The sequence below is a fragment of the Pseudonaja textilis genome, chromosome 10 (assembly GCF_049901715.1).
Source record: "Pseudonaja textilis isolate UNSWEBS1 chromosome 10, rPseTex1.2, whole genome shotgun sequence".
NCBI classification, from domain to species: domain Eukaryota; kingdom Metazoa; phylum Chordata; class Lepidosauria; order Squamata; family Elapidae; genus Pseudonaja; species Pseudonaja textilis.
In genome coordinates, this window is record NC_141999.1 from 48,376 (window position 1) to 76,067 (window position 27,692).

At 43.5% G+C, this 27,692-nt stretch overlaps 1 protein-coding gene across 1 annotated transcript; it reads right to left on the reverse strand.

The window, feature by feature from the left end:
* On the reverse strand, nucleotides 1–26,927 carry INPP5B (inositol polyphosphate-5-phosphatase B). Its single transcript, XM_087939265.1, is given in 15 exon segments — nucleotides 1–179; nucleotides 1,219–1,330; nucleotides 1,412–1,539; nucleotides 1,963–2,074; nucleotides 2,571–3,010; nucleotides 3,510–3,673; nucleotides 7,889–7,926; nucleotides 13,463–13,466; nucleotides 14,220–14,329; nucleotides 15,133–15,221; nucleotides 21,217–21,353; nucleotides 25,356–25,389; nucleotides 25,827–26,073; nucleotides 26,345–26,431; nucleotides 26,487–26,927. Coding segments are annotated over 15 exon segments (2,268 nt in total). The 3' UTR covers nucleotides 1–54.
* Nucleotides 26,928–27,692: the final 765 nt, after the last annotated feature.

Consider the following 27,692-nt stretch of genomic DNA (forward strand, 5'->3'; position numbering starts at 1 on the left):
ATACTGAAGCATCTTCCCAGGAATCCCACTGACAATCTTACAGCCCCCAAGCCTTCAAGGTGAGCTTCCTTCCTGAGAAAGGAAGTGCTGGAGGAACTGCTGGGCCTTCTGCTTCTCAGCTGTGTTGGGTGCTGGGTGGCCAGGTGGAGGATGCAGCAGGACAGGCCCAAACACACTTGCTGACCAGAGAAAGAAGGAAGCAGTCAGGGCTTCCCTTCTCAAGCAGGAGACTCTATCCCATTCCAGAGAAATGGTTGTCCAATCTTTTTTTTAAACCTCCAGTGATGGAGAACCCACAGCCTCTGGAGACAAGCTGTTCCAATGATTAATTGTTCTCACTGTCAATAGTTCCAGGTAAGATCTATTTTTGGTGGTTTTCTATCTGTTAATTCTTGTCTTGCCTTCATCTCTTTTGGAGAATTACCTGCCTCTTCTCTATGACAGTTCCCCACATACACATAGGTACTGGGAGTCAATTATGTTACCTCTAATCCTTCTCTTTGTTAGGCTAGATCACACCTAGTTTCCTTAAGACTTTATTATATGGTTTAGCTTCCAGACACTTGATCATCTTTGCTGCTCTTCTTTGCACTCTTTCTATGACCTCAACATTTTTTTTAACATCATGGTGATCAGAAATGGATGCAGTATTCCAAGTGCAGTCTTACCAGTGCAGTATTAAGTGTTAGTAGCATTTCATGGGATCTTGAAACTATTTCTCTGTTGGCAGATGCAGCATACTGCTGGCTCATATTTAAGTGGTGGCTTACTAAGACACCTAGTCACAGTTACTGCTATTGAGCCAGGTACCACCTATTCTATACCTGTGCATTTGGTTTTTCTTGCCTCCGTGTAAAACCTTAGTTTTCTCAACATTGAATTTCATTTGGTCAGAAAGGTTCAAGTCTGTTGAGATCCATCTGGAACTTGAGCCTATCTTCTGGGGTATTGACTATTCCTGTCAGTTTGGTGTTGGCTGAAAATTTGATGAGTTCACCTTATATCCCCTCATCTAAATTGTTTATGAAGATGTTGAAGAGCACTAAGTCTTGGTGTGGGAGTGAGGAATAATGCTGCACCAGAGAGAAGAACCATTCTACAAGTGAAGAGGAACCTTCTGGCTCCCTGCTGCCAGCCATCCCAGAGCAAATAAACCCTCTCGTCTCATCCTCAGCTCAGATGCTGCTGCACTCCCAGAGGGGGTTCAGTCTTGCTTACCAAGGATATGCCAATTCAAGTGGCTTTTCTCAGAATGTCACAGCAGTTCCTGTAGAAATGCCATCAGATAATTGAAGACATTTTTGTGGCACTTGGGGAGCATGGAAATTACCTGGAAAAGAGGAGGAGAGCCATTGCTGACCTAGAGATGCCCAGGATGTTTACACATTCCTTTGCCTCCCTTCTCCCTTACCTGGCTACTCAGGCTGTAACTGCTGGCAATTCCCATACTGCGGTCATGCAGCTGGAAGCAGATAACTGGCTCTGGAAGACTCTCCAAGAAGAGAAGCAGAACTTCAGCCAAAGAGCAGCTGCTGCCAACTGACAATGATGAGGAAAGGAAAAGGGCTGCTTACTCTGACCCTAATCTTCCATGTGTGGGTGGGTGGGAGGAGATGTCCATTAAGCACCTACATCTGAAGCCCCCAACAAAAGGCAATGATAGCCTCAGGTCTCAAAAGCCAAGCAGAGTGACTGATGCAATATGTGGGCCCACAAGCTTTGTGAACAAATATCCATGAGTAAAAGGCGGTATGGGGAGGGGGGAAATTGGCTTTGTCCATACAGAAGCCATTTAAGGAGACAAAAAATCTCTCTTGGGGTGGGATTGGGCTGCATCGCTCAGTTCTCCATAGAACTGGCATCTCTTCAAGAGTCTGTTAGACAGTGGCACAGAAGCAGCTTTAAGGGGCAACCATGGAATGAATGCAAGGGTGAAAGGAAAAGGCCTTCCCCAAAGAATACCAAGTGTGTCCAACATCCCTGTGTCCAGGCAGTCACGGATCTCAGGAAACTCAGCTCGAGGACCAGGCTGCTGGAACAGGTCCTTCTGCAGGTGAGGGGCAGCAATACCGAACTAGAGGAAGATGAAAGTTACATGCAAACAGTTGCATTTTGTCAGGTCTTCTGAAAACACATTCCTCTTTTTTGCATCCATAAGCACACATCATCCCATAGCTTTTTTTGCACGTGAAACTGTAATATAGGTAGTCCTCATTTAGAACTGCCTCGTTTAGCAACCTTTCACAGATATGACAGAGATTTTAAAAAAAATTGTGACCAATCCTTACATTTACAACTTTCACAGATCTGTAAAGCAAAGGGAAGATGAAGTAAATTCATAAGCACAGTTCACTTAGTGAATGCTTTGTTTAATGACTGAGCTGCCAGCACAACTGTGGTCATTAAATGAGTACTACCTGTAAGGAACAGGGCTGAGTCAAATAATCTATAGAAACATTCCCAATATTGTTTTTCTATCCTTGACTTCAAAATTAAATATCTGCCTATTGAAGCAGGATACTTCTATCACAATTAAGGATGTATAGACTCAGACTCAGGTGAGTACCCACCTTTTGGCAAGCATTATGGTACAGACGGTCCACCATCATCCACAATTCCTTGGGTAAGTCCAAGGGCTTCTCATCCCAGAAGAAATCATCTCCTGACCACAATGGCATCAGTGTCCGGATAAAAACAACATTTGCTATAAGAGCCTTGTGCAAATGTGGGGTATTACAGGGTAGAAGAGCAGTACCATGACAATAAGATCTCACCAGCTTCTTGATGGTTTCTGGCAATATATCTTGGATGGGTTGTCTCATGTGAATGAGAGCATATATGGGGGTCCCAAAGCAGCTGGGGAGATAATTTCCTGTCACAGATAAAAAATAATCCTTGCCCTGGTCAAGATGTAAAACTAAGACATCTTCCAGTTGGTCTTCTCCAGAGTTTAAATGGGATGCTGTTGATTTATTCACAAACACTTCCAACTCAACAGTTACCTCAGCATCTCAAGAGAGAAGAAAGATGTAAACTAAGAACACCACGACTGAAAATTTCACACAGATCTCATAAGCAGGTGGAAAGAGTTGTTGAAGATTTAGAAAGAAAGATCAGATGATCAAAGATCAACTTTTTAGCAAAGTCGGACTATAGCCTCATCAAAATATTGAAATATTCCAGCACAAAATATAAGAAACTGATCCAATTGATTATCTGGTTGGGATTAAAAATATCAGAGGTCTAATAAAAGCAATGGGCTGCACAAAACACTATCTAAGGTCAGAAATATAGACCAGAAATCAAAGTGGTGCAAGTTGAAACAAATAAAAGTTATTCAAGTCTGGTGCTCATACAACCACCTTTTCAGGGAAAAAGATTGCAGAGAATGAATTGCATGTTCTCAAACCCAAGACCAAACAGCAATCCGCAGACTGCTTCTTTCTAGCACAAATATAAATTGGAGCAGAACATGCAGGTACACGCACATACTACAACCATCAAGTCACCTGAGAACAAGAAACCCTTGCTGGGTTTTGCTGTTAACCATGGCTTGCAATAGCTGCTTTCATGTGGCTTCCAGATGAACTCAAACTGGCAAGGGGTTGGCCCATTGTGGATGATGAAGATGTCCACCTGTAGCTGCAGAAACTTCAAATCTTTGGAAAAAAAACTGGAGATGGAGAAGAATAGAATAAAGACCTACAATTCAGTTCAGCTGCTATAGATCCACCCTTGAACTACTGAAATGATACTGGTGTAAATCTTATTTTCTCCAGGCACCCACTATAGCTTCTTGTTTAGCTTCTGAACATTTCATCACCAGGCCAGGTGACATCCTCAGAGGAATTTTGGTTCAAAACATAAACTGAAGTCCCACCAAGGATGTCACCTGGTCTGGTGATGAAATGTTCATGTCAGCCGGAACGCCAGCGTGCTGTTTGCAGCTTGCTTGCTCTCAGGTGCCATAGAAACAGGGGTGGGGGATGGGAGTTGGCATTTGGGGTGGAGCAGAGAGCTGTTGTGAAGTGTTCCTGTGAGAATTGGAAGTGAGGTTTGCACTCATGAACTGTGGCGCTGCTGGTAGAGTTGTTTGGACTTTTCCAAGGCCAACCATCCTGGGACTCCAGAGCACAACATCTGCAGAGCTTTTCCCATAATATCATATTGGACGCTGATTGGTCTTTCTGTACTGGACCCTGGGGGGAGGGATTTGGGGTGACTTTCAATGTGAAAGTTTCATGCAGATCTTGCCTTTCCCCGATCTTGCCTTGCTTTTTTGCTGCTATCAGTTAATTCTTAATAAAAGCACTTCTTCTCTAAATCAATGGAGTCAGAAGTTTTCTTTCTTAGGATCTGAAGGGAAGCAGACCTGACATGAAGCTAAGACAACCTGAAACTAAACAGAAACCCCGCCACCAACATGTACCACCCGAGTTATAAATATTTTCCATCATTTCTAAACCCTATAGCTTCTCATTCTGATTTGTCATTGATGGTGGTATTTTTGTTTAGGTCAGGATAAATATCAATATTGGATTAAATCCAATATTGGATTAAATTTTACTGCCTCCCTCATTTCTGAATTTCTACAACTAGAAGAAAATTGATTCTAAATTATTTATTTATTATTCTTATAGAATATTTTGGGCAGATAACTAGACCTTACTGTTCTTTGAACAATATAGCAGATCAAGTTCCCAGTTCTAAGCAAGAACTAAGTGCTAAGCAAGGTTGCCTTGATCCAATGGTCTCTTGAGGGACCTCTATTCCATTGGTTGATTGTTCTCACTGTCAGAAAATTTATCCTTATTTCTAGGTTGAATCTCTCCTTGTTCAGTTTCCATCCATTATTCCTTGGCTGGCCTTCAAGTGCCTTGGAAAATAGATTGGCCTCTTCTTCTCTGTGGCAGCCCCTCAAATATGGTCCTTCTCTTCACAAGACTAGTCATGCCCAATTCCTGCAACTGTTCTTCATATGTTTTAGTGTCCAATCACTTATTCATCTTGGTTGCTCTTCCCTACACTCTTTCTAGAGTCTCAACATCTTTTTATAATGTGGTGACCAAAACTGGGTGCAATACTGTAGGTGTTACTAGATGTATCTAGGTGTCTAGCCTTACTAAGGCTTTATAAAGCAATACTAGTACCTCACTTGATTTTGATTGTATCCCTCTGTTAATGCAATTTAGGATTGCACTGGCTTTTGTGGCTGCTGCTGCATACTGTTGGCTCATATATAATTAGTTGTCCACCAAGACTCCAAGATCCCTCTCACAATTACTGCTATTAAGCCTGGTCTCTGTTTGGGTTGCAATGTTTTACCTCCCTCTTGGAGAGAGTGACTGATGGGATGCTGGCATTCTCCCTCTTGTCCATGGAGCTCACAGTTTCCTCAAAGACTTTGTGGTAGAGCGGTTCATCCACCATTTTGGAAGGCCTGAGACTTGCAGTTTCTGGGCCCCACAAATAGTCATTTTGTAAGCAAATCACACCCCCAATGATGCTTCAATTATATGTTAATTAATTAATTTAAAGGGTTTGTATGGCCACCCATCTTAGACCCACAACTCTGTGTAACTCCCAACCATTATATATAGTTATCATACAAAAGCATTTTTTAAAAATTAAACATTTATTAACAAGATTTATAAGGCTGTCCAGCTCAAACTATTGTTTTTTGCTAATCAAAGGAATGGGCAGAGAGTGCTGCAACCTCCCTGAAGGGGAGGATGTGGGGGTGGGGGTGGCTCAAGCTACAGACCTCCCTGTCTCCCAAATCCAAGCCACAGAAACTGCTCCTGGAGCCTCCTCCGTTGCAAACCCCACTCAGGCAAGGCACTGCTTAGGACTAAATAGGACTTTGGTTACTTTCCCCGCACTGAATCACAGAATCATAGGGTTGGAAGGGACCTTGGGAAGTCTAGTCCAACCCCTACCCAAGACAGGAGACCTTATACCACCTGAGACCAATTCTTGCCCTGCCCTCAGGTGCTTTGGAGAATAAGTCAAACTGCTCTTCTGTGTGACTGCCCTTCAAGTATTGGAAGGGTATCATGTTACCTCTAATCCGTCTCTTCATTAGACTAGACAGATCTAGTTCCCTTAATCATTCATCATACCATTTAGCCCCCAGATCCTTTATCAGCTCTTCCCTCCACTCTTTCTTGGGCTCTTAACATCATTTTTGTATTATGACCAGAATTGAATGAAGTATTTCAAGTGTGGCCTCATTAGTGCAGCATAAAGTGGTAGTATCACTTGACGTATTGTTGATGCTCTCTCCATTGATGAGTCTTGCACTGGCCTTTTAAACAGCTTCTCCATATCAGTTATTTTGTAAATGAATCATAATCTACATCTACATCTCTCTCACAGTTCTCATAAAAGAACTGCATCTTACTGGCTAGGGCCTAATGCTCAAATCTTCTGAATCTTGAGTCTATCTTCTAAAGTGTTACCAATTCCCCCCAGCTTTGTGTTGTCTACAAATTTGAGGTTGGCCCCTTCAATCTCCTCACCTAGATTACTTATGAAGATAATGGCGAGTGGGGTCCCTAGTACAGAACCTTGGGATACCCCACTACATGTTTCCCTCCATGTTGAAGTCATTTCATTAAGGATTACACACTGAGTATGGTTGGTGTGAACTAATTGTGAATCCATCTGGCAATGGTATAGACTATCCCATATTATTCTACCTTATCGAGAAGATACTGGTCTACTTTGTCAAATGTCTTACTGAAGTCTACTATAAGCATTTCCCTGATAGGCTAATCCAATTATTTTATTAAAGGAGGCAATAATGTTTGGCATGATCTGTTTTTATCTGTCAGCCATTGAAAATAGCTGGACATATCTGGGTCTTACTGGGTAGAAAATTTAAATTTAGTTTTTCTTCATATGAGAGATTTATGCTTTGGGGCAAAACAAGCTGGTAAAACATTTTTCTGGGAAAGAGGTCTGGAGAAGGCCTTTGTCTAAAACTAACCCAATTTATTATTACCAACATTTGTGCAATATATAAGAAATGTGGAACAGACAGCTGGATCATCCTGCATTATAGCATGAGTGGCTATGGAATATAAATGTATGTCACTAAAATTCTTTAAAATTAAAATTGAATACTAGTTGTGCAAAAAAAAATATCTTCAGGGTCTCCTGAACTCTTGAAAAAATGTTTTAAAAGGTTATCACTTCTGTGCTAATATATTTGAAGAAACTTGGTGATATTATGGGCCGGCCCGCTTGTAATTCTTTGTTGGTTAGATATGGTAAGCAAGTTCTTCAAAGGCCATTAAAATTAAGGATGGGAAGTCATGTGCATAGATCAGGGTGGGTGGGTGTTTCCCCCTTCTGGATAATGTCCTGGAGGAGAATAGCAGGAACACAGGTGGAAAAAGCTACCACCTTTCCATCACAACCGTCACACCCTTGATTCAAGACAGAGACTGGTTATTTTTATGTGGATTCTAGGAAGGGAGAACAGCCCTTGAATTCAATGAGAAAAGGCTGTTCAATAATAATGATTGAATTAAATTTCCCTGCATGATATGGGATTGGGTTATTTGAGGAACCGCCTCCCACAATTTATATCAGGTCCAGTAGAAAATATATGCTGCGGGTCCCATTGGCTAGGGAACCACGTTTGGTGGGTTGTTGGCAGTTGGGTTTTTCTGTCATGGCCCCCACATTGTGGTGTGGAAAGGGAACTTCATGAGGATAGTGGTGTCACCCAAGCAGGAAAAGCCCAAAGGGAACCTCAGGCCAGATGTAAAACAAACTTGCATAGGAAAAGGAATCAAATAAAAGATATTAAAGAAGCCCCTTAGACAAAAGCCCAAATAATTAAGAAAAGGAGAAAAGGGTATAAAAATCAGGGACTTACCATTCGAAGGTAGCTAGCCCAGGAACGCAGACTTCATGCTATCTCTTGCCTTCCTGAAAAATAAAAAGATCCAGTTTTCAAGCAGTTGTCCGTATTCTTGAGCCAGAGCTTTCCCAGCGGGAAAGTCGAATCCTCAGAAGAAAGGCATTTTGACAGCCTTTCAACAATTGGCAACCATGAAGGTTTTCCAGCCAACCCTGCCACCGGACCGGGCCCCGGATCCAAACCCAGCCGGCATGGACCTTCTTTGTCCAGGGACAACATCCATGGACCCAGCCCGGAAGGCATAAGGGTAGTAAAGGGAGTCCTTGGGCTTTTCCGCTCCACAGCTGCTTGAAAGCAGGTGAGTACCGCTTCAAATTTATAATCTTACTAGGGAGGGGAGTGGAAGCGTGAGTGTACCAGGTGTGTGATTGTGGGTTTTCTCTGCGGAAACAGCGGGACCTCACCTCCTCCGTGATTACCAGCCGCACCCCAGCCAGCTGCTAGCTGAAACACGAGCCCTGACCGGCTGGATTTGGGAACGCAAGGAGTGATCACAGAGTGTGAGTCCTTCTGAAGGACGTAAGAAAAACTGAGCAGGCTGAGAAAGGAACTGGTGTTGGGAAATAAATAGAAAGCAGAAAAAATAGTCCCGGTGCATCCCACAAGCAAAGCCCTGTGCATTTAGAAGGGGCCTGTACCGGCTGCTGGCAAACAAAAATTGGAAAAAAAAGCCTAAAAAAGCAGCAAAGGTCCTTCCAGATCCCCACCTTTAAGGGAGATCTGAAAACTGATGGCTGATTGTAAGAAGGGGCCCGCACTGGTGCTGCTAGGGGGCAGAGGGTCCTCCAAGATCCCCGTTTTTTAGGGGGGGGGTCTTAAAACTGACGGCAGAGTTTCCCTAAGAGAAAGGGGCCCGTACTCCGTGTGTAGGGAAACCGGAGTCCTTTCCAGACCATTTTTGTCTAAAAACTGATGGCAGGAGCCCGGCTAAACCAAAGTAATCCCCACATCAGGTAGGGAATATGGGAAGTTGTAGCTCGAGGGCAATGGAAGAGATCCCCTTGGATAAATTACTTGAGGCTTGGGATGAAAGGCAAGTGCTTGTCCTAACTGGAATGAATAAAAAAGAAGCGAAAAGAATTTGCAAAAAGTGGGCTTTATTGCGAGATGACATGGGTAGACAAATTTGGCCTGATAGCGGTACTTCAGATTATAAAACCCTGAAAGCACTTAGAACACGCATTAAGCCCAGCCAAATACCCTATTGGTACTGCTGGGCTGAAATTGCTAGGACCAAAGACCTGACTGAGGGAAAAGATCAGGAAAAGCCTGAAACCCATTCCCGGGAAGGGATGACTGAGGCACGGATTGTGGCTCCCCTTCTAAGCAAGCCAGTGCCAGGCAGAAATAGGGGACAACTAGAATATGTTTTTACCCACACTCCCTTCTCTGCCTCTGACCTAGTCATCTGGAAAAAGGATACCCCAGCTTTCAGGGCTGATCCTCAAACAGTAATTCAAACCCTGAAATCTATCATAGACAGCCATAATCCATCCTGGGGTGATATGACCCAGCTGTTACAAGTCTTTCTAACGAAAGGCGAACTATTAAAACTGTTTGAAAAAACAGACCAAATAGCCAAACTACCAACTATCCCTGGTCAGGCAGCCCCAGCCCACATCGCATGGCCAGTACATCGCCCTGACTGGGACTACAATGATACCAGTTACTGGGATGAATACACAAGAGCAAAAGATAACTTACTAGAAGCTTTAGAGGAAATAGGAAAAAAGCCTTTAAACTGGTCCAAATTTCAAAAAACAACATAAAGGGAAAGGAAAACCCTGATGCCTTTTGGGTCCGCCTGTCAGAAGCAGCTACTGCATATGCCCACCTAGACCTTAGCTGCCTGAAGGACCAAAGGATTTTAGCTTCAGCCTTCATGGACCAGTCCACCGTGGATATCAGAGCATTTCCATCACTTCGTCTCTAACTGGCCAACCTTAGACATAGCAGAGTTGCGCAGGTTCGCTAACTTTGTCTATGATCAAGGAGACAAGCTGAAAGAGGAAGAGGAAGATAGAAAGAGACGAATAGAAAGACAGGAAGACTTAAAAATGTTTGCTGTAATGCAACATGATGCCAGACAAACGCCAGGTAAAACCTCCTATAATTCAAAGAAATGCTGGCATTGCGATAAAGCAGGATGGGCGCAAGGCAAATGCCAGCATTGTTATAGGTGCGGACAGGAAAGTCATTTCAGCAGGCAATGTAGGCAACACCCCTCCTGCAACCGGTATCACCCACCACCTAGAAACATGAGGCCAGGCAATAATCCAATCCATTACACTGAGCAACAAAGTTTCAGTCACCAGGCAGCACCCAGCGCTCCCTTTCCTCCAATAAATAATAACAATAGACATCAATGGGAGCAAAGAAGAGAACATGATTTACCCCTTTTCCTGACTAAAACATGACAATGAAAGCACTGAATTCATGGCTACCTTTAACGGGCTGGTTATCCCCCTAGAAAATGGCCCAGAAGGGGCCATTGTCACCATTCTTATAGGAGAAAAGAAATACAATTGCTTAGTTGATGCTGGAGCCACCTCCTCATTAATTACTGAACCACCATATAAAGCTTCAGTGGCTGAAGGGGCTCGGGATAGCATAATGGGAGTGTGGCGGGGGGGAATAGTCCCTGTAAAATTTACCCACAATGTACCAGTAGAACTAGGATCTTTCACAGTAGAACATGCATTTACTATTTGCCCCCAGTCCCCACTATCTCTACTAGGAAGGGATCTCCTATGTAAAATGGGAGTTACCATAACATGTGACAAACAGGGGCTGCAATTGGAAATCCCAGAAAAAGGCACACACAAGACAATCATGCTGATAACCAGCAACACAGGACTTCATGAAGATTTAAAAAGCCTGCCACCCGCCTTATGGGGCTGGGATGCATCAGAAGTGGGACTACTTAAAGGAGCAACACCTGTTACTATCCAAGTGAAACATAGACCACCTCACAGCATGCACCTCACAGCACAAGTCTTCACACATATATTCCAGGGCCTGGGCATTACCCAAAACCTCCTTGCGCCCTATTCTCTGATATCATCAGGAGCAATGGAGAGAGCAAACAAAGAGGTGAAGACCCTACTGGGCAAACTCTGTCAGGAGACACACCTCTCCTGGCCACAAGTGCTCCCAATTGCCCTCTTTTATATCAGAACCAGACCAAGACAAGATATAGGTATTTCCCCCTTTGAGATCCTTTTTGGTCGGGAATCCCCCCGATTCCCTACAAGGCCTAGATCCTCATTTCCTTTGCTTAGATGGGAGGATAGGGTTCTTTCTTCTTATCTTACAGCCCTGCAAAAGAGACTACAGACCCTATGGACCCAGAGTGCGCTGACACAGACCTTACCCCTGGAAGAAGCCCTGCATCCATATGAGCCAGGAGTTTGGGTGTGGATCAAGTTCTTCACCAGAACCTCCCCTCTACAACCCAGGTGGAAAGGACCCTACCAAGTCTTACTGACTACACACACCACCATAAAGGTTGCTGAACGAGACTCTTGGATACGTTGGACACATGCAAAGCCAGCAGTCATAGACCATAGCCAAACTCCACCACAATCAATCCCACCCATCAAACTCAAGAAAGATCGAGACACAGATCAATGGACGCTTGCAGCATTCTTGAATCACACCACTGTGAGGAACTAAGTGCAAACGTTGCATTACACAAAACTGGACTCCCAGGTGCTGAGTTATAAACTTTTTTATTTTTTTCTCTCACCTTCTCCATTTTTTCGTCATATTTTTTTTTAACAAAAAGGACTTTAACCATACCTTTCTAATAATTTTTTGATACTTGACTTTTTACATTGCTAAAAAGGGTGGGGGGGAAGGAATCTAGCAATGGGGAACATGAAATGCAATATATACTATGTATTATTATTTGTAACAATTGTAACACTTGTAACACAAGCAACTGCGTTCCTGGAACCAAAGCTTATCCCAGAGAAAGGAAACGTATGGGAATATTTAGCAAGAGAAATACTCAACACCACTAATTTTTGCTTAGCAGGAGGGAAATCAGTCAAGGACATCTTAACTACATGCCTAATGGGAGTAGCAACTAGGCCACATAACATAATTAACTACACCACATTTAGAAACCTTCCTGACTCCTACGAAAGCATTTTTAGCTGGGGCTACTCTACAAAAACCAAGGACCACACCATGTACACCCTACACATCGCTGCAGTAACCACCTCTGAGAAATGCTTTAATGTCACTAGGTGCAGCACACATAGGATCGCAGAATGCACCAGTCTTAGCAACATAGAATTAAAATGCAACTACACAGAGATCATATCATTCTCATGATATGAAAAACCAGGGTGGTTTTTCCTTTGTGGCTTAAAAGCCTACTCATACCTTCCTGCAAATGCCACCAATGGCCCCTGCACCTTGGGAAGGTTGATCATGCTTATGCCATCCTTAAAGAGATGGCACAGGAGAACCTTCCAAACCTTAGACTCAGACTGTGACTCCAAAGTCTCCCTTCCCACCAAAACAGAATATGTCTCATTGGCAATATCCCTGGTAGGCGTACCTGGATTGGCAGTGCAAAATTCTAAAAATTTGAATAGACTAGCATGTACCCTGGCAAAAAGCTTGAATTCCACCTCCCATGGCCTGGATGTCCTTAACAGAGAACTGAGGGAGGTCAGAGAAGCCACCCTGGAGAATAGGGCAGCCTTCCTATGCTTCCTTCTCTTGAAGCATAATTATGGCTGCGAAACATTCCAAGGGATGTGTTGCTTCAATCTGGATGAAACCTCAGAACTCGTAGGGAGGGACATCCACCACCTGAAAGAGCTAGCTCAGAATATTGGTCAGGAGCAATCATTCCTGGACTTTTCATGGCTCTTCTCATGGATGCCAGATTTCCATTGGCTCAAAATCCTTATAACAACCACAATCACCATTTGTGTCTTTGGAGCCCTCATGTGTTGCCTCTGTCAATGTATACCACCCTGCCTCAGCTGCCTAAAAGCCTGTATTCCCTCTCAAAGGAGAAAATTAAAAGGGAGACAGGCAGCCATGATGATGATCCAGATTGATCACAAATACCAAGTATACCCAGACATACAATCAGAGACCACCCTCTAGAAAAATAAAATAAAATGAAGGATTGTGGAAAGGGAACTTCATGAGGACAGTGGTGTCACCCAAGCAGGAAAAGCCCAAAGGGAACATCAGGCCAGCCATAAAACAAACTTGCATAGGAAAAGGAATCAAATAAAAGGTATTAAAGAAGCCCCTTAGACAAAAGCCCAAATAATTAAGAAAACTAGGGAAACAAGAAAAGAAAACCCTTACAAACACAAGACATGCCAAATCAGCAAAACAAACAGACAAAAGACACAAAATATATTACAAAGGAATCAGACAGGAGATTGCCACAAAAACAAATATAAGAAACCATTAAGCTAAAAAAGATTAGGACGAAACCGGTAAAACAATCAAACCACCCCGCAAAGTTTGCCTTCCACACCTCATGGAGTTTACCCTCCTGCGGGGAAAAAGACAACCCCTGACAGGATTTAAAACATTAAGAAATACAAACAAAAGCACTCACACAAAAGGAGAAAAGGGTATAAAAATCAGGGACTTACCATTCAAAGGTAGCTAGCCCAGGAACGCAGACTTCTTGCTGTATCTCACCTTCCTGAAAAATAAAAAGATCCAGCTTTCAAGCAGTTGTCTGTATCCTTGCGCCGGAGCTCTCCCAGCGGGAAAATCGAATCCTCAGAAGAAAGGCATTTTGACAGCCTTTCAACAGTGGGATATCCTCCTTTGTTCTGAAAGGTGGTTGGCATCATCTTTTTGACTTTCTGAAGGTCCCTCAAAATCTGAGGACCGAAGGTAATTGTTGAAATATTGCAATGGCTCCATTATAATTAACATTTTCTCTTTGCCTGATATTTTTCTGCATATTAGCTTTATGTCTTTTTTTCTATTTTAACATTGTGCTTTTTTTTTGTTTCAAACTTGTTTTAAAATAATAATCTTTGTATATGTTATTTTTAGTATTTGTACATTCATTAGATGGGGGACATATAATTTTGACAAATTAATTAAGTAAGTAAGAAAAGGAAGGAAGGAAGGAAATGGATGTATGGGTATGCTCTCTCTCTCCCGTTGCAAAGACACTGAAATAACTCAAAATCTTTACAGTTTCCTTGGAAGAATACGTTTCCACAATAGCTATCGGTGACCTATCCACCTTCCCGCCCTGTCTGCGTGCTCTTCCTCTGCCCCACACCTGGTATCCCATTCGTCCGAGCTAATTTTGTATTTGTAGGTGGGCTGGAAGATGACATCTCCCTCTGTGAAGTCTTCAAACACCTTCTTTGCCTCCATTTGGCTCTTCAGCTGGCAGGAGAAAAAAGTGAAGACATGAGGATATGTTCATGAGAACAAGATTAGTATCTTGGTCTCTGAGGAGTCCATGTTGCTTTGGTGCACATGTTTAATGTTAGCAGGCAAAAGATTCTCCAGCAACATGAGGTTTCTACTCTTGTTGCTTCAAGGACAAATTCCAAGCACCTTTTGTCAACTGTAGCATGTTGCAATCCTAGGAATGTATTTGCTCCCAATTTTTGTTTTTTGTTTCCAAATACAAACTGATAAAGTCTTGGCTCATAACACACCAGATTTATTTAGGTTTTAAAAAAAGAAAATGTGGATAATTGATGTGGCATCAATGCCAAGTGATGGTAGAATAGAAGATAAAGAACTGGAGAAAAGTGCAAAGTATTGAGATCTGAAAACTGAAGTTGAAAAATCACAAGTAGTCCTTGACTTACAACCATAATGTGGGTTATCACACGACAAACCTGGAATTTTATGACTTTTTTGCAGCCATTGTTAAGTGAATGCCATTGCTCTTAATTGAATGCCATGATCATTAAGTGAACCAGTTTGCTATGGGTTTTGTCAAAACAACAGAGGAAAATGCTGTTTTCTGGCAAAAACGTTGTAAAATACAGTTGCATGACTGCAGAATGCTGCAAATGGCCATAAATGCAGGTCAGTAGCCAAGCACTTGAAATGGGATCATCACGTGACCATGGGGGTGAGGAGGCATCGGAACTTCAGAAGCAGGTTATCAGTAACCCTGGGGGAGGTCCACTGTAACTTCAAACAGTAAGGGCTGTAGGTCAAGGACTACCTACACAGCATAAATTGACAGCACTGGTCTGAGTGGGTCCCAGTGATTCCACTGTGTGCCATACCAAAACATTTCTGGACCGCACTTCAAAATCTGCATGTTGACAAAATTTCCACGTGTCAATTACAAAAGGCCACCCTTCTTGGATCCTCACATACACTATGCCAAGACATTATGACATCCCAGGTTCTTTGGAAGAAATTGATGTCCAGAAGGCCATTACCAGCTAAAGAACTGGCAACTAAGACTTCACATCATTGTCTGTATAATAATTTATATGCCACATTCATTTTCCACCCTCATTTTCTGCAAAGATGTTTAAGGATCTGTCTGCTGAATATTGGAAATGCCCAAAAGCAAAAACATATTGGACAAAAATATATAAATGGTTGGAAAAAATGATAAAGCAACATATTGATTTTAAACCAGAAATATTTCTGTTGGGCATGTTATCAAATAAGTATAACAAGGGGATACATATTTGATTTTACATATATTGACTGCAACCAGAATTATATTGGAATGGAAGAATGAAGAGACCCTTGTTCTGTATTCTGTACAGTGGTAGATTTGTCTTCTGTACAGATGCAGATAGATAAACTCAACAAAACGTCCATAACAAAGTACTTTTATTGGTTCATCAGGTATCATCATAACTCACATTTGTGATGAAGTTCTTCTTTAATGACCAATCCTTTGCATATCTGTCTTGTAGTTAAAAAGATGGTTATCTTCTATCCTTTTTCCCTCATCTCATAGCGATAGAAGTAGAACAGTTACCATGGGTCTGTGAGTTCAGCCAAGAGTGAGGAAACCTTCTCCAACCCATCGAGGGTCAATTTAGTGACCAATCAGGATTACAGATGTGGTCACATGATATGGACTTCATTTACCGGGATACCTTAACTACAGTTACCATCCCCTTTAAGGGGACAGCTCTATCCAATTGCCATACACTAGCTGGGCAGCACATCCTTATAGATGAAAATGTGATTTAAAAAATATTAGAATGTGCAGAAATGGAGAGATTAACATTTACAATTAAGGAAAAGAAACTTGACTTGGGACTTATTTTATCAATGGTTAGCTGACAAGAACAGAAGTTAGAAACATGGAAATATAAGAAAAGGAACAACGATAAAAGGGAGACTTGTTAAAATGGATAAGCAAATATCAATATTATTATGATCGTTATGATAGAATGAATATCAATGTAATGAATATTGTTGTGAACACTTCGATGATTATTTCCTAAAACTATTTGCACCCAGACAACACACTGTTTAACAAAACATGGAATTTTTATATGTTATAAAATTAAAAATGTTATGCAAAAAAAATTACATGCCACATTGGACTTGGTGGTTTACTAATTGTTAAAAACATTGTTAAACATGTTAAAAACAACTCTGGTAGAAAACTATGGCCATTTGAACACCCTTCAGAAGTTCTGGAGACCAAACTCTCCACTGGCTAGTTTCATAGCCAGTTCCTAATCCTGAAGAAAATTTTCCTGGGAAGGGGGAAGCCTTCAAAATCAACCCCTTGATCCTCTGGGCAGCTTGGGCTTGCAAGCTTTGGAGCTGAGCTGAGAAACTGACCACGCAAGACTCCAGCTGGCAGTTGGGGCAATCAAGAAGCAAATCACCCAGAAACAAATAACAATACAAGGTAAAAAAAAAAACAAAGATAGCAGAGATAACAAACCTAGAATGGAATGAAGAAAAATAAGAAAAGGGCATCACTCAACTCTTGCCAAACTTTTTGATCCTTTGAAACACTGGTTGGATGGTGGCTGTTCAAATCTCAGGGTGAGCCTCATCTCAGACACGAAATAATGTAAGAGACAAGGGTGGGCTTCTGAGGTCACAACAGATGTCATTGTTTAACTGAAGGAACTTGGAGTACGTTAGGAATTGATAGTCACCTAACAGTTGGGTTGGAAATATATAAACCAGGATAGACATTTAATACTGTCTCTTTAAGGGAATGCTAAAATTGTAAATGGGTGTGGTTCCTCAAATGGCCATAAGATGGAGCCAGAAACCTGGTTTCCTTGTTGTTGCTAGATGTTCTGATGTTCGATGTTGGTTTGCATTTTTTCCCTATTTACTGTTGCTGATTGTTGTTGTTCTTGGATTGCTGTAAGTCTGTTACTGAACTGTTTATGATACTGGACTTTGTTATTTGGATTGTCCCTGGACTGAAAACTGATTGCTTTAACTGTGTATGACTTGGACTGCTTGTTGGACATTGCTTAACCGTTTACTGGAAGTAAAACCTATATTTTACTATTCAGTGTATCTGTGTGCTGGTCGTGTGTTATTCAACATTACTCTCACTATGTCTCCCTGTGTGCACTCATTCTCCTAATAGGGAATTACCTCAACACTGGTTATGGGCCCAGGCCATACGAGGCTCAGATAACTGAGAGTTAGTGTAAATACACAGTACCGTATAAAGACAGCTGTTTACTGTTTAATTGTGGGTTACTGTCCTGTTAAAGATGGCACAAGACCCTTCAACAAGTCTATCACTGATAACTCGATTGAATGGAACAAACTATGTTTCCTGGTCTATGGAGTGCAGTCTACTTCTGCATAGAGAAGGGTTAGGGAATACAGTTCAAGATGCACCTGATGTAAACGCTTGGGATCCATAATGAGATCCCAATAATAATGAGGAGGATACCCAGAAGTTAGCTGATTTAAAATGGAACGAACAAGCTCTTTGTATATTTGGACTAACACTGAGTGACCAGCAGCTAGTCCATATTTGTGGAAAGAGTCTACTGCTAGGTGTTGGGAGAATTTGAAGAGGATTTATGTTCGTGACAGTGTAGGTGCACACATACATCTTACATGTAAACTGTTTAGAGCATGTCTTCTGAAAAGTGGAGATATATTAGCTCATTCGAACTTAATGAAAAGAACTTTTCAAGAGCTACGTGAACAGGAACTGATATTTTCAGAACTGCATCAGGTTTACATCATTTTTTCCTCATTGGATGAAAGTTATGATGATTACATATCTTCACTGGAAGTCCTGACCAGAAATGAACTGACATTGACTGACATAACCGGACGATTGTTAGAAGAGGCAAGAAGAAGGCTGGAAAGAAACCAACTGAGAGAAAAACAACCACAAGAAGAGGATTTGTCTTCAACTGCCTATACTGTTAGGAAATGTTTTTCTTGTGGGGCTAAGGGCCATATAGCTAGATTCTGTAAGAAGGGAAAATGACAGAATACTGCTGCTAATCACCAGAAGGCTAAGAATGTTAATTTAGCTATGTCTAGCAAATCAACTGTAAATCATGATTTGTGGGTAGTTGATAGTGGAGCATCGAAGTGCATTACTAGAAATAGAGAGAGGTTTGTAAAGATGTCCATGAGTAAGCAACATGTATAATTGGCAAATGGATGGAAAACGAAAGCATCTGGTGAAGGTATTGCATATTGTTCATGTGTAAATGAGCATTTATCTATGTTATATGTACCTAAACTGAAATTTAATTTGTTATCAGTAAGGGCTTTAGTTAATATTGGGGAGATATAGGGGAGATAACTGTATAATAAAGAAGAGGGTAAAAGTGTTACTGCTACTTTAGAGAATGATTTATATGTTATACATGAAGACCAGTTGCAGATGGCTAACTCAGTTTATACCAATGTTAAGCCACATGACAAATGCATACATTTACTGCATAGGCGTCTGGGGCACATTAATTTCAAAATGCTGAAACAAACTGTTGAATTGTCAGGAGTAAAATTAAAACCCTGTAGCAAGTACTTAAACTGTAATGCCTGTAGTCAGGAGAAAAGCAAGGTTACTCCAGCCAACAGACTGAATGGGTTCAAGACCAAAGAACCTTTAGAGGTTGTGCTTGCTGACACAATTGGTCCTAAGAAACCCAGTTTGGGAGATGGCTGCTATGTTTTGAGTATAATGGATCATTACTCACGGTAGTTTCTGCTATTTAATGAAAAACAAAACAGAAACATTCCAACATTCAGGTTTGCCTGAAACACTGTGGGGTGAAGCCATAATGTGTAGCAACCATGTGTTAAACAGTGTGGTGAACACAACAACTGGTGAATTGCCATTCACTCATTGGCATGGCAGAAAACCAAATTTAAGTTACCTACATACATTTGGAGTTAAAGCATGGGTGCATATTCCCTCACAAGTAAGACTAAAAGGACAACATAGAGCTAGGAAATTATTTTTCGTAGGTTACGACGCCAACCATAGATCATTTAGATTCTGGGATCAAGGCACAGCTAATATTTACTGTAGCACTAGTGCTAAATTTCTTGAGTACATTGGATGGCATAAACTAGAACAGAAATCCAACAATGATGTTGTTATCAACACCCAAATAGTCCCTAAAGATGAGATGGTTAAATCATCAATAGCCATTAAAAAGGAAGAACAGGCGCAGGAGGAGGTAGAAGAACAGGAGCAGGGTATCATGTTACAGGGTAACTGTTCTACTTCTATCACTACGAGATGAGGGAAAAAAGGATAGAAGATAACCATATTTTTACCTACAAGACAGATATGCAAAGGATTGGTCATTAAAGAAGAACTTCATCACAAATGTGAGTTATGAGGATACCTGATGAACCAACTTTGTTATGGATGTTTTGAGTTTATCTATCTACATCTGTACAGAAGACAAATCTACCACTGTATAGAATACAGAACAGTGAACCAATACCATTCATTTGTCTGGCAAAACCACTGTTTATATTTTTGTAAATTGAGTTTCATGTCTCTAACTTTTAATGTGGCAGCATTTTTAAACATTTGTGAGGGAGAATTGAAACCTCTGGTCACCTGTGACAAAGCCAGGAGGCTGCATTGCAGAAGCTATTTCATTTTCTCCATGTTTATCTTTTATTGTCCAGAAAGACAGGACGGGATGTGGGACCCCATTGTTTTGCTGACAAGGTGAATAGGTGACATCTGACGAGGTGCCCCAGAACTATTGGGGAGGCAGCAGTAACTGGTAGGCAGATACTTCAGGTAGGTTTATGAAGAGATGGTATGTAACCCCCAGCACTTCATCCAGACCTAGGCCTACAGCCTGTCCCTCAAGTGTGCCTTCTTTCTCCATTTCCAGACTGGGAGCCTGTGGGGAGGATCTCTCTCTTGAAATTGGAAGGATTCTACTTGGGAGATAGGATTCCTTGAAGGCCAAAGGACTCCTCTAATTTTATTTGAAGAAGATAAAGGGGTTGAGAACAGCATAGAATCATAAGGCTGGAAGGGACCTTGGAGGTCTTCTAATTCGACTCCCTGCCCATGACAGGAGACTGTATATCATCCCAGGCAAACACTTGTCCACTCTATTCTTGAAACACCCCAGTAGTGGAGCACCTACAATTCCAGGAGGCAAGTTTTTCCTTTGATTAATTGTTCTTGTGGGCAGGAAATTTCTCCTTGGTTCTAGGTTGGATCACTCTTTAATGATCTTCCATCTGTTGTTTCTTGTCCCATCTTCGGGATCTTTGGAAAATAAGTCAACTCCCTTCTCTTTGTGGTAGCTCCTCATATACCAGAAAACAGCTATTGTATCACCCCAATTCTTCCCTTCATTATGCTAAACTTACTTCCTTGTTCTCTGAACTATTCATTGTATGATTCAGCCTCCAGACTCCTTATCATCTTAGTTGCTTTTCTCTACACACTTTCTAGGGCCTCAGCATTATTTTTGTATCATGGTGACAGAAATGGATGCAATAATCCAAGTGTGGCCTCACTAGTGCAGTATAAAGCAGCACTATCACTTCTCGTGATCTTGATGCTGTCTGTCTGCTGGTTCAGTTTAGGACTGCATTGGCTTTTGGGGAGGCAGCCCCAACACCCTCTCTCTGTGTATCTCCATGTTCTTATGCACCAGCACCCAAAAGATATAAGGCTGAATGAAGACAACACATGTACCCTGTGGCTCTAATGGCTTGGCGGTTTGCCATTTGTGGCTCTCTTCTGTCCAATCAGCTGGCCTTGTGTGCTGGGACCTGGGGGGGAGGGGGAGGCCTTTTTGCACTGTAGAAGTAAATGCACGCCAAGTCCCTCTAGCAGCAGCAGCAGCAGCAGCAATTCCTACCTGCAACACAACGTTTCCTAACCTCCCTCATGAACACCTGCGTCTGGGAGCCAAAAGGCAGCCGCACCAGCAAATTGACCTCAGGTGAGACAATCCAGATGGTGACTGTTCTGTCGCCAGTAAAGAGACTCGCAGACCGGAGTTGAATTCAGCTCTTTTTAATAATAACAGTAACTTCAACTGCAGTCAAACCGCAGCAGCCCTTTTTATAGCGGCTGCTCCAAGGCTCGCAACCAATGACATTTAGTTAAACTTCCCGCCGCTATTGGCGGCCAATCAGGTACTAATGTTACTAACCAATCGTATCATTGCTTCTGTTAACCAATAGAAACATGGCCTTAGAAGTCTCTATTTAAATAGACATCTGATCCTGCATGTGAATAAGGCAAGAGCAGAGTGGCCTTGCTGTCTGCAATCAGTGTGCAATGGAGCTCTGCCTCAGGACACCAAGTCCTGCCTTGCAGACCAGCTCCATCCGACTGGCGGCCCCTTAGGGCCATCAGGGCCAAACAGGAGAGGCCCTGTGACTGCAATCCAGTGTGCAGAGCTGAGTGCTCTTTCAGGGTTCAGCCAGGGCTTCTCTGAGCAAGTAAGAAAGAGGGCCAAGAGGAAAGAGCAGCTGGCAGGAAGGGGTGAACAACTGTCTAGCCGATGAACAAAGGGGTTGCCTGCAGCTAGTGAGCAGCCAATTCTGCTGAGAAGCTGCAGGAGGAAGAAGGTTAGGAAGGAGGGAAATTGTACAGCAAAGGTCAAGGGCAGTTCTAGGAAACAAATTTCCCCTCTCAATTAATGGGGGAAGAAAGAGAGACCAGGGTCTGAACAGGTGCTGGACCACGTTTGCGTAGGACACATTTGAGCTCATGCTGATACTACTCCAGGGTGGGGCGTATTTCTGCAATTAGAATCTCAGAATTCAAAGTTGTTCTTTTTTTTTATAAATTTTTTTATTGTTTTTAACACACAAACAAACAGACAAAACATAAAAGCATCAGCTCTCCCGTATTTATATACAAACAGTGAGTCGGTTGGTTCATCAGTTTTGTGCATTCACTTCGTAGTCACAATTGCAATTACCTTATATAATAACTCTTATTGTCAATGCAAACTTATATATCATCATATCATTATTAAAGAAAAAGAAATTTGACTATACTTTTATTCAATCATGCCTTATGAGATAACTATATTTTAATTAATTTATTCTATAACAAGTCATATAGTTACCAGTTCTATCCTAAATAAAAGAAAAAAAAAAAAAAAAACCATTATATAAATATATATCAAATACGAAAACGAAAAAGAAAAGTGAAATCAATATTATTCCTTATTGTCTAACATTCTAAATATTCTGTTTTTGTATTTCATCATTCAGCCATTGATAGAAAAGATCCCAAATTATATAAAATTGTTTATCTTCTTGCTCTCTAATTTCAAAAGTCAATCTACTCATCTCAGCACATTCCAATATTTTCTTTATAACTTCTTCCTGCAATGGAATTTTCTCATTTTTCCAATTTTTTGCAAATACAATCCTAGCCGCAGTTAATACATTTACAATCAAATATTTCAACTCTTTACTATAAACATCTGGTAAGATTCCCAATAAGAAAAGCTCCGGTTTCAAGTCTATATGCTTCTTTGTCATTTTTTCCAACCACATGCGGATTTTAGTCCAATATTTTCTAAGAATTCAAAGTTGTTCTTAAGGCCTTTGCAGAGGAAAAGGAAGCAGTTGGGTTTCAGGGGAGAAAGAGAGTCAGCTTCCTGCAAGAAGTCCACCTTTAGGAGAGCACAACGAGTGACAGAAACACCAGTTGCCTCCCCAGATGGCTTGACTCCTGCAGATAGGGACCTCTCCCACTTGGACCTCCCTAGGGCAGAAACCTGGCCCCGCTTTGTTTCATGACAGATCTTTCCCTCTAATTTCCAGGAAATATTGAGGTAGGAAAGCAGGGGTCTCCCAAATGTGCAAGTGCCACCATTGTCCATGGACAGGAGGGGAACATAAGCAGAGAAAAGCAAAGTTTGTGCTGGTGGCCCTTGGCAATAGGTTCTGTACTCTCTGTCTCCTATCCAGGGTCTATCATGGCGGCCATTTCAGTGTGTCAGTATCTCTCTTGTTTCTATTTATGTTCATGGAAGTTTCTGGAGAACTATCCTGATTCCTGTAATAGGTACCATGTTTAAGGAAGGATCAAGTGGAGCATTCCAAAGCAAACAAGATAACAGGAGCTTCACTTGATGGTGCTGGGTATGCTTATCTTGAGGAAGAGAAGAAGATGGGGAGGAGGCAACTACAGGAGACATGGTCATGGTCTTAAAGCATCTGAAGGGCTAAAAAGACGCAGCAGAACTGTTGAGAGTTGCTCCAGGAGACAGGACAAGGAACAAAGGTTTTAATTAAAATAAGTAGATTTCAGTTGGATATCAGAAACAATTTTGTAATAGTACAGTGGGGGTTAAACTCATTGGAACTGATTGCCTCAGGAGGTCGCAGACTCTCCTTTGCTGGAGATGTTGGGGCAAGATGCCGGTGACCCTCTGACCCACGGGATGCTGCAGAGGTGGATCCCACACTAACAAGAGTATTTTATTCTACTTGTTCAGACCTCAACCTAGAAAATGGATTTTGGAGAAACTGGAAACAGTTCACAGAAAAACTATACAGAAAACCAGAAATTAAGTTCTCTGATAAAGAGAAGTAAAGAAACTGGAAATGTTTTGCCTTCAGAGACAAGACTTGGGAGTAAAATGATGGCCGCTCTTCAATTATCTGAAAGGAAATCCTACAGGTCAAGATTTTTGTTATACTCCATGTTAGAACAGGACATGCATCAGTTTAAGTTGCAGGAAGGCAGTTTTCAATGGAGCAGTAGAAAAAGTATAATAACAGAAAGAACAAATCTGGCAGGAAACCAATTACCCAACAAAATGGCATGCTCTTTCTTATTCCCCAGTGTTCATGTTCAGGCCGGACAACCATCATTTGTGAAGCAAAAGATTCCGCTTCATGATTAAATGATGCCTCCAAATTCTGAGGTTTTAGGATCTGCAGAGCTAAAGCTCAAAACTGAAACTTGTCATTATCAGTCTTTGTGTGATGCTGTGAATAAAAATGACATTCTTGACCTTGTATATGTTAAGATTTCCAGGAAATACAGATAATCCTCAACATGCAACTATTCATTCTGGAACTGTTTGAGGTTCTACCACCACTGAAAAAAGTGACTTATGACCATCCATGATCTGTGGTCATGTGACCAAAACTCAGACCCTTGGAAACTGGCGTATACTTATGACGGTTGCAGTGTTCCAAGGTCATGTGACACTTTTTGCAGCTTTCTAATAAGTAAAGCCAATGGGGAAGCCAGATCCACCTAACAATCATGATACAAAGTATCCATGGAGATTCTCAGTCATCCTGGCCCTGGTTGTCCCAAAGATGCTTTTTCAAGAGGCAGCTGGACTTTCTTGGTTTTCTTTGAAGACGTTTCGCTTCTCATCCAACATCTTCAAAGAAAAACCAGAAAGTCCAGTTGAAAAAGCACCTTTGGGACTAAGGTAACAGGTAGTAACTAAGGTTACTAAGCTAACAGCTGGTTAATTAACAGGTTAATTCACTTAACCGCCGTCTTGTTTGGAAAGGGAAATATTGGGCTGAATTGTGGTTGTGAGGATTACCTGTATGGAAGAGTAATGCTATATGTGACAACGTAAGTCAAATTATCAAGATAAAAGTGACTCTCTAAACAAATGGGATAAATAGAAATTGATTCTAGCCGTCATGAGACAAGGAAATGAGACAAGGAAAAAAAAGGCGGGGCTGTTGAAGTTTAGAGTGGTTTCCTTATGTGACTTCAGTGTTTCTTGCCTCTTTTCTCCTGATTTGCAGAATGGGATTTTTCCACTTGGGAATGGACTTCTGCATATTGCATGACAGGCTGTAGAGGTTCATTTTCATGGATGCAGAATTTCGGTGTGTCAGGGGCCAGTTATTCTGGTGCACAACAGTCAAAATATTGCGCTTCTGGCAGAAGAGGGAGGTGCAAAGGGATTTTCAGGAAAAGAAAAAGGCTTTTCATTTGCAAAAGTTACAGCTGGAGGCAGTCTGCTTATCTAGAGTGGGCAACTCCGTCTCCATAAGCACTGCCAGAAGAGAGAGAACAATTAGTCTGAACTATGGAAGTGCCACAAGTGTGCCCCAACCCTCTTCCCCCAGCAGATCACTGGTGAATAAGAGTCATACCTGTGTGGAAATGCTGGTGTTGCCCTTGGTCTGTGCAGAGCCAGTTATCTAGATATGAATGGTGTGCCAAACTGAGCCAGTGAAAATTGTAGCAGCAGCTTTTTCCTCACCTGCTAACTTTGGTCTCTTCCACCCTTGCTTTGGTTTGAACAGGCTTGGCATGCTGCTCTGGTTAGTTGATGGCTTAATGGTATCTGCAGGGCCAGAACCCGGATGAGGCTGTTCTGTGGACCCAGTTCTGGAGAGGATGGGTTCATGTTGGTCTCCTCTTCAGGCCTGGAGACCAAATGGGCAAAACCCACCAGAGAGGGGAGCAACAGGCATCCCAGTGCCCTACCTTCTTCCAGCGCAAAGCCCTCCTCCAGGCGCAGCACCCGCTTCAGACACAGGTCCTCGGCAGCAATGGCCATGCCGCGGTGGCTGTACAGGCAGATCCTGCGGGCACAGCAAGGAGAGCCCCTTCCGGTGAGCCCCGTCCTACCTGCTGGTCCCCTCGGCCCCAAGGCAGGCCCGGCTCCAGCTGGGCAGCGGCTGCCTCTACTCGCCTGGGCAGAGTCATAGCCCACCCCCTCAGCCCCACCAAGCTAAGGCTCAAATGGCCGGGAGGAGCAGCCTGCGGCAATCGCTTCCCTCCCTCCCAGGTTGGGACCATCGCTGGGCGCGCAACTAACGGAGATCCGAAGCGCCGGCCGGGCAAGCGAGCAAAGGCTCCTCCGGTGAGCCGGGCTGCCTTCCTAAACAGCCGCCTCACGCCAGGCCAAGCGTGGCTGGTTAATTCCACGGCCCCTCCCGAGCGTCTCCGGCTGGCTGGTGCCGGGAAGAGCCGCGGCTTGGCTGGGCTGCCCTTCCCCCGGCCTTCGCCAGGAGGGCAGGCGGCGGCGGTGGCGGCGGGCACTCACAGGCATCTCCCGCCTGTTCCACCACCAGGCTCCCTTGCACGGCCTGCGGCGAACAGTCAAGGGAAAATTCGGAACAGCCGCAGGAGCAGCTCGCCCACCCGCCACATCAGCCGCTCGGGCTCCGCCCGCAGCCGCCGCGCCCTGCCTGGTCCCACCGGGCAGCGCAGCATCGACTCCAGCCCGCTGGCGCCTCCCCCGGCCAAGGATACGGCGAGGCACATCTGCCCGCCAGCCAGCGCCTCCTGGACGACCCCCGACTGGTCCAGGCGGGCCGCCGGGCGCACGAAGACCGCGAAGCGCCTGGCTGAGTTGCGGCGGCGTTTCCGGACAGCAACGGCGGCGGCCTGCGGGGGTGGAGAGGCTGACGAAAGCATCGGGGGCTGGCGGCTCTTGCGCCGGGGGTGCGGGCAGAGCGGGAGGGGACCACGAGGGCTGCGTGGCCGGAGCTCGGCGGGAACGGCGGCAGCGCCCTGGAGCGCCGGATGGAGGAAGGGTTGGCCGGCGCCCGGGGCTCCTCGCTCGGAGGAGCGCGTTCCCATCCGGCCCCCGAAAGCGCGGCACTCCGGCCGAGAGCTCTCTCGAGGCGCCCGAATGGAGAATGGTCCGGACGCTGCAGCCTCTTCGGGGAGGCTCCGGGAAGGCGGCTCCCTTCCTTGCGCCGTCCTGTGCCTCCCGCAGAATCGGCGAGCTAATTGCACGGCGGGCCCCTCCCCTCTTCACCCCCGATTCCCAGGCGAATCACACTCCCGAATCGCTGCAGGGTGTCGGAGACTTTATTTGCACAGGCTAGTAAAGGAAACAGCGCAGGTTGAACACCGAGCAATGGGAAGAGCCTGTCCAGAGAGGAGGGGTAGCATCGGTCCCCACCCCACCCTGTTCCCCTTATGCTACCCTGCCTTAGAGGTGCGGCCGCGGAGCAACCTGGCCGGAATATTACGCAGTGAAGGGCGGGGAGGGGGGCAGCGGGGACCTCTCTTGCCGGGAAAACGCCGCTTTCTTCGGTGGGAGGAGGAAGATCAGTGAGACGTCCTGCCAAAACGCTACGTTGAGCCCCTAGAAAGGGAAGCTAAGAAAAGGGGAGGTGGCCTCGGCGGGGAAGAGCGCAAAGTCTAATCTTGCAGCGGCTCCTGGAAATATAAAAAGGTTGCTCGGCGGAACATCAGAATAAAATTGGCTTCCGAAAAGGAAAAATGCAAACAACAGCTGCGAGAAAATGAGACGTGGGGGAGGCTATATAAACAAGCGTAAAAAATAGAGGGCAGTAAGGATTAAAAGGGGCAGAGAAAATGCAATGCAATTTTTGC